The sequence below is a fragment of the Monopterus albus genome, unplaced genomic scaffold (assembly GCF_001952655.1).
Source record: "Monopterus albus unplaced genomic scaffold, M_albus_1.0 scaffold70.1, whole genome shotgun sequence".
NCBI lineage: Eukaryota > Metazoa > Chordata > Actinopteri > Synbranchiformes > Synbranchidae > Monopterus > Monopterus albus.
In genome coordinates, this window is record NW_018127950.1 from 761,504 (window position 1) to 774,305 (window position 12,802).

Consider the following 12,802-nt stretch of genomic DNA (forward strand, 5'->3'; position numbering starts at 1 on the left):
AAGATTTTAATTTACTCAGCGGCAATCAGATTTAGTTTTTTACCCAATAAAACATAGTGGCGACCCTGCCAGGTCATCCTTAGAAACTATGGTGAAATGTCATTATTGTGGGAGTGAAGATAATCACAGTGTCTGGCAACCCCCGTGGTTTGTATGGTCCACTACATTCAAAAATGTCTCTGACAGTCATAACTCTTGATTAACACTTTTTTATTACTCTAAAATAGTACCAGCAGTTTAGTGACGAAAGATAAGGGCTACTTTGTTGCTGCTATATTTAGAAATAACACAATAAAAATCATAACCAGTCAAATAGTCATTTGTTAATGAACAATGAATATTTCCTTTCTCTGGGTCGTAGAGCAGAATCATGGCAGGAGACACTAATGACCAAAAAGAGGCCTGTTTGACTCTGTGGTGTAGATCCAGGTTGTTATGAGTAAAATGATAATGAGCTGTTGTTTAGAGGAAGACAAAACATGAGATCTGTTTACTCCCAGATGAATTTATAGAATAAAATACTCAGGCCAACTGGAATTTGTTCAGGTTTCACTCCAAGGCAAAACAAGAGGTGCCACACCCAGTCCTGTGGTATGTGCTGTGGGAAAGGCCTAAGATAAAGGTTATAATACTATACAGTCTGTAACACTGTGACTGAGAAGGAAGAGAGGCAGTCAAGCTGCAATCACAAAGCAGAGCAGAATCTGAGAACTAATGTAACCAGGTGGGCGAGTACTTTGACAAGTTTACGTGTTGGGAGGGCAGGACAGAAAAGAAGGAAGGAGTGGGTGTGGAGTTTCGCTCCCAGCTTCTGGTCATTCAACAAACTCAGTAGCACCGGAGCAGTCATAAAGACAGGTTGGCTTCCCACCTCTGGTCTTTTGGACTTTTACTATGAGAGTGTTGGTGTTTTTGGATAACAATGTGTTCACATTTTACTGAAACTTATTGAAAGAGGGAACTTCATTAGGCCAGCGTCACCTTAAACTGGAATCCACCTGCCTACCTGTTCATTAAGACTTCAGTATCAGTTGGGGTAACACACTGGACAACCCGAGGAATCACTTGTACACTGAAGGAGTGTATCCAGACTGAAGAGTGGATTCAAAACAGTGCCATTTAATGTGATCAGGTTTGTACTTTAAAGTAAGAATTTTGCCTTCAAACGAGGTTTAATTGTGTTTAACCTTCCTGTTATGTTCTGGGTCAAATTGACCCAGTGCAAAGTAACAAAAAAAATCTAAAAAAAATAGTTAAAAATATTTTATTGGTATGAAACTTCGTCTGCTTGGCGTAATAGGTGTGATCAACTATCCACATTGTTAAATCAAGTTATGTGTCTTCGAGAGCCACTTTTAAGATTTTGTTTTCCATTGTGTAGCTATGTTATATTTACAGAAGACAAACTTTGATAATCACTCCCACTCAGGAATGCACATTCCTACCTTTGAGGACACCAACCAGGGCCTTGTAGTTCTAAGTGACAAACAGGAGGAGTATGCCAGTGCGTTAGAGACTAGATAATTAAAATTTTATGTTTTCTTTTCTCCATGACAACCTGCCGGTTGTGGGAGGGTTCAACATTCTTTCAGCATTTTTAAAGTGTAACCCTACAAATTCTTTTTGGTTAACAAACAACACTTGGAATTGTGCTCCATATGTCGCCATTCGCAGGCTGTTTTCCATTTCATGTTGGAAATACCCATTCCAGAGAAAATGCCACAGTCATTGAAGAGAACATAGCATGTGAATATTTTGGAGAACTTGTTTATACTTGTTGGAGATCTTTGTTTTTTAAATTCCTTTACCTGGAATTGTCTTGCCTAGTGTTGTAAGCATCACTATGTCAGTAAGTTTGACAAACTAAACACAGACCACAAGGGCGATTTGGGTACACATTTTTCAGTCAGTAAAAAAGAAGAGCATTTATAATGATCATCTTCAAATCCTAAGAAACTCCTGATTTCCTCTTTAACCATGCTGGCATTCACATGTTATAATAATGAGCCAAAAATCAGGTGGACCTGGTTTAAGAGAAGGTTCCAAGTTTTAGTCTTATCACTCAGGGACATTTCAAATATGTTTACATGGAGTTATTTTATGAACAGCTGTAAAATAATAGGGCATAGAGCATTCATTTTGCAGAGCACATGCAGGGTTATACCAGCCTTATAAAGGGCTATTTAGGTTGAATAATGGGGAGAGAGTGTCATTGTGACATTAAATGGAGGTGACGTCAGTAACCAGGTTATTTGTTTTCATAACTTAAGCAAGGGCATAAAGAGAACAAATCAAATACAATGAATCCATGAAGTCAAATAAGACATAAATGTCTGAACATAAAACAAACGCTGATCATTCATTCATTTTAATTAAATGGGCATTTACCTGAGCAGGGTTTGTCCTTACAGAAAAGGTGAAACCACTTCCTCCTCTATCTTGAAAACAAACAATCCTATCAAGTATGAACAAAGTATGAACTCAGTCATTTCATAAAATTGTTCTGTGCTTTTTAACACTCATTTGCACCCTTCTCAAAACCCAGGGGAAGCTTTCTTAGACACACTGTTATATTTTGCAGAAATGTCTGACTCACCTCAGACGAAAGTGATGGTGGATGAAGCGGTCCCACTGAACAACATATCAGGTTCGGGTGACACACCGAATAGCAATGCCATTTCTGGGCGGGGTTCTGCGACCTGCGGCCATGACAAGTACCATAGGAAACTGGCAATCAGCAGCATCATCTGTGGGATCACCTGCATTGGAGTCATTGCTTTGACTAATTCATTCAAGGTGTTTTATTGACTGAGCTTTTTTTCTTGTTTACTCTCACCTATCAGTCAGAATGTGAAAGCATAATGCTGCACATTCCATATTTGTGCTGGTCGATTGGCAGCCTGAAAGTTTGTCAGTGAACTGCACATACGATCCTCATAACTCTGCTAAACTGTGGTGCTTAATCACAGACAAAAGCAGAGAGTGGTGAATTCAGCCTTCTCTGCATTCAGCGCTTGTCTGCTAGTTAAAGGATAGGCACATATTTTGAGTTAAATAAAGAAAAATCTTCCAGTTTCAGTGTATTAAACATGGAAACTCCACACAAGAAAGGCCCAGGGCGGCCCGGGCTCACACCCAGAACCATCCCGCTGTGAGGTGACAGCGCTAAGCACCGCTCCACTTCGCCGCCCCACATTAAATACAAACTTCCCTCTTTGTGCTTCAACAAACAGTGTGTACTAAAGAGACTAATTCTAGAAGACATAAACTTGATATTCACTTTATTTACATACAAGACCCAACCACTCTTTCACAGCTAAGAAGCACTTAACAATATTAGGCATCACTTTTGTTTGGGGCTTCACAGAGCCCAGCTGTAACCCAGGGTTAAATACAATGGAATTTCATTCTGTTCTGTATCTGTGATTGGTGTTGACAGTACATTTTATGCAGCACTACCCCATCCAAATCACAAAGTCAAACCCAAACAGAGTTAACATCACTCTGAACGGTCCATTCTTTGTTTGTGAATGAGTTGTTGGGGAACAAAATATACTGTACATCTTTGTTCACGCACAGCCAATATTTGTTAAGGCACTAAATAAGGAAATATTTCAGAGCTTTTCCATACTTTTGTGACCGAAAACAAACGTGAAACCTCACTCTTATGTTTATGTCAAAATTAAGTGTCACTGCTCAACTAACCTATGTATGGATTACTGAATAAAGTCACAGCCTCTGTATGAAGAGACATTTAAAAGACTACACAGACAAAACTATCCCCAAGAGACCCAAAACCACCACAGAGACATCTGCTGCATCAAGTGTAGTTATTTAGCCTCTTTCATGCTCAGAGAGAGAGCCACTGACTCCACACCAGGACCCACATAAGAGCTAGACAACTGACCCGGAACCGGGTCGCGGGGGCAGCAGTCTAAGCAAAGATGCCCAGACTTCCCTCTCTCCAGATGATTAACCAATTAAAGTTTTAACAAATAATGTCATATGAGGAACAAATATATCACCCAACAGCTAAAAGTATAATGTAATGTAACTGTCTATGCCAGGCAGGATAAATATCTGACAATAAGGCCTTTATAATTGGTTTTTAAGAAATTTAAATAACCAGCAGACTAAATGACAAACTGTGTACTGTCAATTGTATTAAGTGTTACTTTCTCTGGTTTACAGGCTGAACATACAACAGACCCAACGCTAGCTGCAACATTTTCACGACGAGCAAGGAAATATTCCATCATTTCCATTGTAGTATTGGTTTCTATTCTGGTCTCAATCCCCATACTGATGGCACTTATCACATATGTTCTCACTCTGCAAGATTGAGAAACACAGACAAACCTCTGCAGAAGACACCCAGTGGAGACGCTTTCCTGCTTTCGGATGGAGACAGCACAAAAGCTTCTTATCAACAAAGAACCATGAAGATATGAAGAAACCACTGGTTACATGAAACACAAAAAAAGATGGCTTTGGTCTTCAATTTACCCCTTACTCTTAAACATCTCTCTCTCTCTCTGTTTTTTTACACAAGAAATAGCTCTAGAAAACTCAACCTTTACATGTTTTTACACACTAGTATTTATTTCAATGACCACAAAAGCCATTATCAGCTGCAGTTTGAAAGATGACACATACATTACATACTTAAAATTATAACTGTCATATTCATGGCACCTTAAATGTCATTAAAATTTAGCAACCATAACAAAGGTTTGAACACGGGTTCTTTTTCAGTTCAATACTGTGTCATTAGCACATACTATAAACACATGCAGATACCACAAAGTTTAAAAAGAGCAACATAAAGCTGTTCATCCTGGACTGGGTCTGTACTTTAAATGACAAGGCATGACAGTGGTTCATGAAAACACGGACTTCTAGCTTGGTGCCAACATTGTGCAAGCATTATTGCATTGTTACCATATTAGCTTTATTGATGTCAAATGTATCAGTATGTTGTACTTTTATACAAATATATAAAACAATTTTCTAGTAATGACAAAACTGTGCTCCTGTTGTTGGAAACATGCCCTCATGAAAATACTTATTGTAAATACACCTACAAAACATTTTAACAGAAAATCTTACTGTTAAGAAACCTAAAACAAAAAACAAACATAGGCAGTTTAACAAGAACTTTGACTTCACATATCAATCTAGACACCACAGAACAATCCAGAGTGAACCACAGGTAACACTGGAGTCTCGACATGTCCACTCTTTATTAGAAAAGCTCGAGTGCTGCAGTGCGTCCATGTTACATTTTACACAACAAAAACCTCTCCAACCATAAATTACAGTTAACCAAATAACTGATGAAGGTCTGCACTGAGCTTAGAAAAAAAGATTTACAATTTCCTTGCTATTTGCAGACTCACCGTTCATAAACTTCATGGACAGAAACATGGTTGTGAAACTGGCTGAAGTGAACACAAATCTCTTGCTGGCATCTGAAAAGATCTAGTCAGCATTTAATTGAATAATATCTGCCTTTACAATAACCTACGATGATGCTGCAAAGTCACTACTACTTATGTGATACACTGCTGTCTATCAAACCCGACAGCACAACACCAACGAGATGTAAACTGCATTGGTATTTTTGAAAAGAAACGGTAATTGCAGCAAAATAGCATCATCACTCCCCGTTGAAGGGAGTTTGTAACAATCTGGGGACAAGACTGAGATTTCAGACAAAACATACTCTATAAAAGGTTTACATCAAGGGTGTCAGCATTTGTATCAAGACAGTTTCACTTACTGCTGATAGAAAGAACGAATGGCAAAGGTTTGTGCTGTAATGATAAAATTATGTATTGCTCTTCGACATGCACGCCCCAAACGCTGCAGAATGAAAATGTAATTCAATAATAACTTGTTACCATAACATTTATATACAGACCATGGTGACAAAGACAAAAAAAGCTGAAAGATGCACGTGAGTCTTCATGTGGAAAATACACAACGTCAAGACAGGATTATCTCTACTCAATGGCTGATAAATCACCTTTTATGAGGCATCTGTCAACTGTCTCTCCGATTCACGTGTCAACCACAAATTCAGCTCGTCGAGCTTGGCACAGAGTACCGAGTCCACATCCTGCATGGTTAGGGACGGTTCGTCTTTAGTGAAGCTTCCTCGTCTTGTTCTGGAAGATGAGATCACTGTCTTTCCAGCACCGACGAGTGGCTTCTTTGGTTTTCTGGCCTCACCAGCCTCCAGGAACTCCAAAAATCGCTTGATGCGCTTCTGGCCAAACCAGGACTCCGAACCATTTCGGCGATTTAGAGGCACTTCAAAGATGGTCTCCAGCCGACTGAAAGTGGTGCAACATATTCCAGTCAGTTTAGTTGAGTTAAGGGACGTCACTTACTACCAAATATAACAGCACCAGCGTTCTAAAGATGAAGTATTATATTATCTCCTGATAGTATTAAATGGATTAAGTAGTTGATTTCTTGCATAGTAACTGCAAAAACAGCATACTATAAAAGATTAGTAGATACTGTATACAAATAGTATGTAGCATTAAAGGCCCTTTAAAGGCGTTCGGTGTGAAAAGGCCTTTAGTCTAGCAGTTCTTCAGTCGCAACATGTTACATCATTTATTTCTTCCATGACGCACCAGTATGAATGAAGATTGCACTTCAGAGAAAAACAAACATGGAGCTGGACTGTAGGCAATAGTAGCATCTGTATGTGCTGTTTTGTGTAGTGAGGGGGGAAAAAAGCTTTGGAAATAAAGTTTTATTGTCTCAAATGAGGTTACTGCTACAGTTGATGAGGCTCCCCAGTTGGCTCGCTTTCAGTGGCCATCAGAGGTTTCTACTCAGTATTCCACTTCTGTCCTTTTCACACAAGAGGATTTCAAATATCTGTGATTTGAAATCAGGGACAGACTGAGCCAGTCGGTAGTGTTAAGACTGTGTCTGTAAACCTCTCACACTACAGGACCATATGGGCAGATACCTGGGAAGGGCGAATCAGCCCCATTATCCTCTAGTGTGATGCCAGCTTTAGTCTTGTTTGCCCTTTATGTTGTGTGACTGGATGGGTATTTGTTGAGGACTATATGAAATACCTGTGTGTGTTTTTATATGCATCATTTAATATGTAGTCAGTTAAGTTGATCTTACCTTTCAGGGGGTTTGCTGAAATTCTTATTGGTGTAAATTTCTTCCAAACTAAACTCCTTCTTTTTCAGCCTGTTGTGTAACACAAGGAAAAAAAGAACAATGTTGCAATGAAAGATATTGATCAGAGAATATTCAAAAGACAACGGGTACGACATAAAATTCACTTTCAGCAGTACACCAGAGTGTGATCCATTAGAATTTATTCTGCCGTCATGTGCTAATCTAATCTAAGGGTGGAGAGTGACTTCTTAAGAGTGTTGTAAGTTTGAATTTGCTTCAAATGATCAAACCAGACCATGTTTTATCAGACTGTAACATATTTACAGAAAACCTCACAAGCATAAGAGGCTGCATTTATAATTTATGTATATATCAATGTCTGGACACTTTGCATTTAATTTATAGTTTGGTTTTTAGTGAGACGGATAAAATAGGTGGGAATACACCAATGAAATGAATAATGAAAATTACGTGACTAACTATTGTGAAAGAGACAATGAAATGCAGTGGAATCCTTAAGAGCTACAGAGTCAACCTCTGAATAAGGACTATTCTGCCACACATCATTCTAAAGTTAAAGAATGAACTCAGACACTTACTACATGTATATGAGTACATACCTGATGGGTCTGGGCAAGCCCATGGGTGTCAGGTTGTTCTGAGGTTTGGGTAAAGTTTTCCGGATTCTGATAGATGACACTTTCCCTCGTTCCTCATGCTTTTGCGCTGCCTGTGATGACAAACAAGTAAATCTTAATGTTTTTGAAAGCATTAAGAAATAAAGTATTAGCACTGACATACACTACCAGTCAAAAGTGTAGACTAGTGCTGTAGTCAGGACCAGCTAAACAAGACCAGGGTGTACTGAGACCGAGGCAAGACTAAGACAAAACCAAGACCAAGACCAGACAGTGCAGTTAAACTGAATTTGATACATAGTACTGTACCTGTGTTTCGGTGACACTATAGGAGTGACATTATTGAATACATTTCCCAACAAAAATTATGCAAAAGCTTAAGATCGGTCTTTGTCTCGAGACCAAGACGGACCTTGCATTCTACAACACTACAGGCACCGTCTACAGAGTGCACCAAAAGACTACTACAAAAATATTAAACCCAGAGAGATTAAACAACTCTTATATAGTGTAGTCATCCTACAGTCAAACTCTAGCCATCAGGGGCCTCCTGTTAGTTGTACTAAAACATAACGTTTTTTTTGCTAATTTTTGTAGACGGTCCCTGTACTGTTATACAAGAGACCAGTCTTGGTCTCTTGTGTACACTTCACTTAAGCTTTGCATTATTTAGAGGAATTTTTATTGGGAAATAAATTCAATACTGTCACTCCTATATACAATCATTAGTGCCACTGAAATACAGTACTATCAAACTATCAAATTCAGTTTAACTGCACTGTTCTGGTCTTGACTCAGTCTCGATACACTCCAGTCTTGGTCTTATTTAGCTGGTCCTGACAACACCACTGGTTTGGACCAGTACAATTCAAGAGCATCTCAAATTACAGCCTCCAAATGAAGACACAGTTTAATCATCAAATCTCTGAAACAGCTTATTTACAACAACTTATTTTTATGAATGTAGGATCTTGTGCAGTGTTGTATTAGTGTTACCAGATGAACCAAATAAGTAGCAACTTAGTGTAAATCCAGGTTTCAGCTCTAACATGTACATATCATAACCTAAAGTACTGACAGCCTGCTAAATAGTTCAGAAACACCATATTGACACACCAGTAGTGTGAGATGTTATTACAGTCCATTTATACCTTGATTTCAGAATCAGACAGGGCCTTTTCCTCTCTCAGTCCAATATCTTCATACTCCTGACTGGAAGAGCTTGTGCATTCACAATCATCCTCCTCCTCACTCTGTGGTCTCCTCTCGGTCTCACACGCCAGTGGATTCCCACTGAAAAGAGGCCAAGAATTCATCAGCACAGCACTGACACACTTAAACATCACCGGAATTATCATGAAATATCTTACTACAGATTATATATATATAAAAAAAGCATATTACCTGCTACTAGAGTCCAAGGTAGCCTGAGGGGAGTCAATTCTCTGGAGGAATCCTGGAAGGTGACATGTGGAGGAGCTCAACAGGGATGTTGGTGAGGAGGCGGAGGTGGGAGAGGACACATGATTGTTAGTGCTGGGATTGGCAGCAGAACTTCTGCTGTCAGCTTTCTTGGAAAGGAAAGCCAGTGGGCTGGAAAGGAAAGATGAGGCAAGGGCTGAGAGGGAAGTGCTGAGGGAAAATGCGAAATTAGGAGACGGTTGTTTGGCGACACTGCCATACGGAGCAGCTCTTCGGGATGGGTACACCTCCTTACGAAGACAGAGAGGGGCAATCTCTCTCTCTACCTCCACAATGCAAACAGTGTGGCGACGAGCACGCTGGAGGGATCTGTTGGCATTGGGGAGATAGGGAGTGTGGGGAGCCTGATGCTGTTGTGACGTGCGCGTCCAGCTGTGATGTGTTGAATGAGGTGAGGCGGTCCAGGCTGTGTCATAGGGATGGAAGGCAGGGATCTCTGGGCAGGAGTAGCTGCGCAACAGGCGCCTTGCAAAGCCATTTTCTGATGAGCTTGCACTTGCTGTCGTCACATGTGCATCCTCCATAGTGACAGAGCTTGTTGCCTCTTCAACTTTATGCCTCTTATTTTGCAAACCTAGGGACCTTCTCCTTTGCTTATCCGTTAACCTTGGCTGCACCTTTCTTGCACCAGATCTTAGCCTAGAGACACTGATGCTGCTATGCTTACTGGTTTCATTGTCACTGGTAAACACTTTATGTGACAAAGAAGCAGTATCCTTTTCTTTCTTATCCATGAAATGTTTAACTTCAATATTTAATAGTACACTACAGTTTAGGTGAGGTTGGGAGGGTGAAACAACAGGTTCACGATTTCTTTCAAAACAAACAGGGTCCACAGGGCGTGTAGACTGGCTTTCTTCAGTTATCACACAGAGATTACTGATACACTGCTTCGTCTCTTGAGCCCCACCTGACTCAAAAGATTTAACGCCACTTCTAAAGCTCTTATTGCGTCTCTTGGACGTTTGGCTGAACCCTGTTTTTGAGTTCTCCTTTCTCTGAACAGGCAGAGTGGTATTAAAATCTATGGGCTTGTGTTTTAATAGCTCCAATGATACTACTGATGAGGTAGAAACCAAAGTGCTGTCCGATTCAATCAACAAACCTGCCTGAAAAGGTGCTTTACGTTTTAGCGGCTTCTTGTTAATATTCCTGCACTTGTCTGTATTGTGGAGCTGCTTTACATTAAGAGCTTCTGGTAACGGCTCCTGCTCCGTTTGTTGCACAGAAATTACTTCCACAGTGGTTTCAAGTTCCATACTGTTACTTGCATCACTTTTACCAAGACCTGTTGCCGTCATTTTCACTTGTTTGCATGAGCCACTGGGCTTTGTCTTGCTGGTACTGCAGACTTTTTGGCCATTCTCTGACACACCACTGCTTTTATCCAGTATGTGATCCAACACAACAGCAGGGAAACATTCAGTCCGAGTCTTTGACCCTGCTTCATTTATCACTGGAAGCATTTCATGTCTACATTTTCCTTTCCCATTTGCTCTTGTTGAAACAACCTGCCTTTTTCTAGCAGGCTCCAGTGTTTCCTCCCTGTCTACAACTGTTTTTGTCAACACGACATTCCTTCTTGCTGAACTTCGCTCCCTCAACAAGCCACTATCTGACGCCACATTTAACTCTTGGTTTTCTGCATTCTCTGTACCTATATCTCCTCTCAGTTTTGTCCTCTTCTCCAAGTCTTGGGAATGGCTTTGCAGTTCCAGCCCCTTCTTAGCTCCCCCAAAACCTGCTGAATACTCAAACTGCTGAGTATCTGTAGTGAGCATCAGTGTTCTTTCATTAGCACTGTTATTTAAAGTACTCTGGAGGCTTTGAACTACGCTACAACTTTCTATTTTCTTGCCATCATCATCATCATCATCAGGCTGGAGAGAGTCTGCATCAAGCTGAGTGTAACAGACAGAAGATAACAGAGTTTTGTCAGTATCACTTGAATCAGCCTTGTTTGATTTGATTTGCTCATCACTAACCTCTGGGTCAGACTCTTCCTGTTTGACTTCAGGTTTAAGAGTCTTAGAGGAAAACTTCTTAAATTCAGATCTATTTCCTGTTCGTTTCCTAGGTAGAGGTTTTAGCTGGGTACACTGTTTGCTGTTCTGCTCCTCCATAGTTTTGGATATCGTTGACTTGGTTTCATGTGAGGCACTTAAACTGACAGAGGACCTAATATCAGATGCAACAGATTCTGAAATCTTCTCAAAACCGATGCAGGGTGAGGGGCTGTGTCGCAAAGGCACAGATTCAGAGATATGTGTTGACAACTCCACATCAAACAATTCTTTAGAATATTTAACACCAACAGTTTCTGTGTTAGGTGCACTTTCTTCATTGCTGAGTCTCTGCTGATGACTGTCCTCACTTTGTTCTTTTGAATGAAACACATTGCTTGGATCTGAGTGCTCAACATCACAGGTTCCATTGGCCTCTATCTCACTGAGTTTGTCTGCATAGTCCATGGACGGTGAAGGACTATTACCTTTGAAGAGTTTAACAGGACTCATGACTATCTCTGTGAAACAGGCCACCTTCGACCTGAATGACTTAAAGAATGGGCCGATCATCCATCCTTTTGGGTCAGATTCATTTTCAGCAGGGCATCCAACAGCTAACCCCCCAGATGTATCCATGTCAGATTTAGTAGCATTAGGATTCTGAGTGGTGTTGTCAGGAAACTGCTCAACTACATTTTCTGTAGCAGAGACATATGGGTTTCCCTGTTCACTTTGTCTAGAATAAAAAATGGAAAAGGAAAATAAAAACAAAAAACAAATCAGAGGCAGAAACTGTGATATCAGAAACAGCTACATACAATTTATTTGTGAAACTCAATCACTTGATAATGCCACTGCAAGATCCTGTATCTGGCTTCTCATCACTCAGTAGTTCTCTACTTGTGAAACACTTAGAAAATGTGGACATCTATGCCCCCTTTTCCACTGGCTTAAATCATAAGGACAACTAATTTTACACCTTCCACAAAAATACAATTAAAAATTGAACTTGTCCTAAAAGAATGTATGAGTGGTTTTTCCAGATAAACATCGCAACAATAATCAAATATGTGATTATCATATATGCACAAGCCACTTACTTATTTTGGCACTCTGCTGTACAACTAAAATCAAAGCCATCCTGCAAAACAAATAAACAGTTTACAGCTGTTTTAAGAAAATGAAGCAGCAATTGGTTGAGCACTGATACAATCTCAGCTGCTGAGCAAACCAACTAGTGGACAAACAAATGCTGCCATTTGTGTTCAGTGTATCATCAGTTTATTCAATCTGGAAAAGAAAACAAAAACAAATTGTTGGGCAAAACTGTCTATGCTTGGCAAGGAAAAGAGCAGACAATAAAGATAAGAGTGGATTTTCCAATATGCGCAGTCTGTGCAGCATTAGTAGGCCACATTAAAATTTCTTGTCTGTGTCAGATGCAGCAGACCAGGAAACAAGACTTAATCACTCAATTAGCCCTCACACCCTGTTCACTGTACTGTAATGTTAATATAA

At 40.0% G+C, this 12,802-nt stretch overlaps 1 protein-coding gene and 1 long non-coding RNA gene across 3 annotated transcripts; one reads left to right on the forward strand and one right to left on the reverse strand.

Moving 5' to 3' along the window:
• The first annotated feature begins 605 nt into the window (after positions 1–605).
• LOC109963153 (uncharacterized) lies at positions 606–5,945 on the forward strand. Its single transcript, XR_002275362.1, has 3 exons — positions 606–1,132; positions 2,582–2,796; positions 4,192–5,945. It is a non-coding gene; the product is annotated as an uncharacterized LOC109963153 (long non-coding RNA).
• On the reverse strand, positions 5,225–12,005 carry prr14 (proline rich 14). Of its 2 annotated transcripts, XM_020605462.1 has the most exons (6): positions 11,264–12,005; positions 9,201–11,179; positions 8,948–9,089; positions 7,779–7,888; positions 7,159–7,227; positions 5,225–6,338 (listed from the first exon to the last, which is right to left on the reverse strand). In XM_020605462.1, exons 1-6 carry the CDS (start codon positions 11,918–11,920, stop codon positions 6,032–6,034), a joined length of 3,264 nt encoding a protein of 1,087 aa, XP_020461118.1. In that variant the 5' UTR covers positions 11,921–12,005; the 3' UTR covers positions 5,225–6,031. The 2 variants fall into 2 exon arrangements, with proteins under 2 accessions (XP_020461118.1, XP_020461117.1); XM_020605461.1 differs by having other exon boundaries at positions 9,201–12,005.
• Positions 12,006–12,802: the final 797 nt, after the last annotated feature.

Coding starts and splice junctions, on each gene's coding strand:
- prr14 (XM_020605461.1), bottom strand. CDS start 11,920: ATGGATACATCTGGGGGGTTAGCTGTTGGATGCCCTGCTGAAAATGAA. Junction 9,090..9,200: donor ACCTTGGACTCTAGTAGCAG/GTAATATGCTTT, acceptor GCCTCTTTTCAG/TGGGAATCCACTGGCGTGTG. Junction 6,339..7,158: donor TTCAGCAAACCCCCTGAAAG/GTAAGATCAACT, acceptor CACCACTTTCAG/TCGGCTGGAGACCATCTTTG.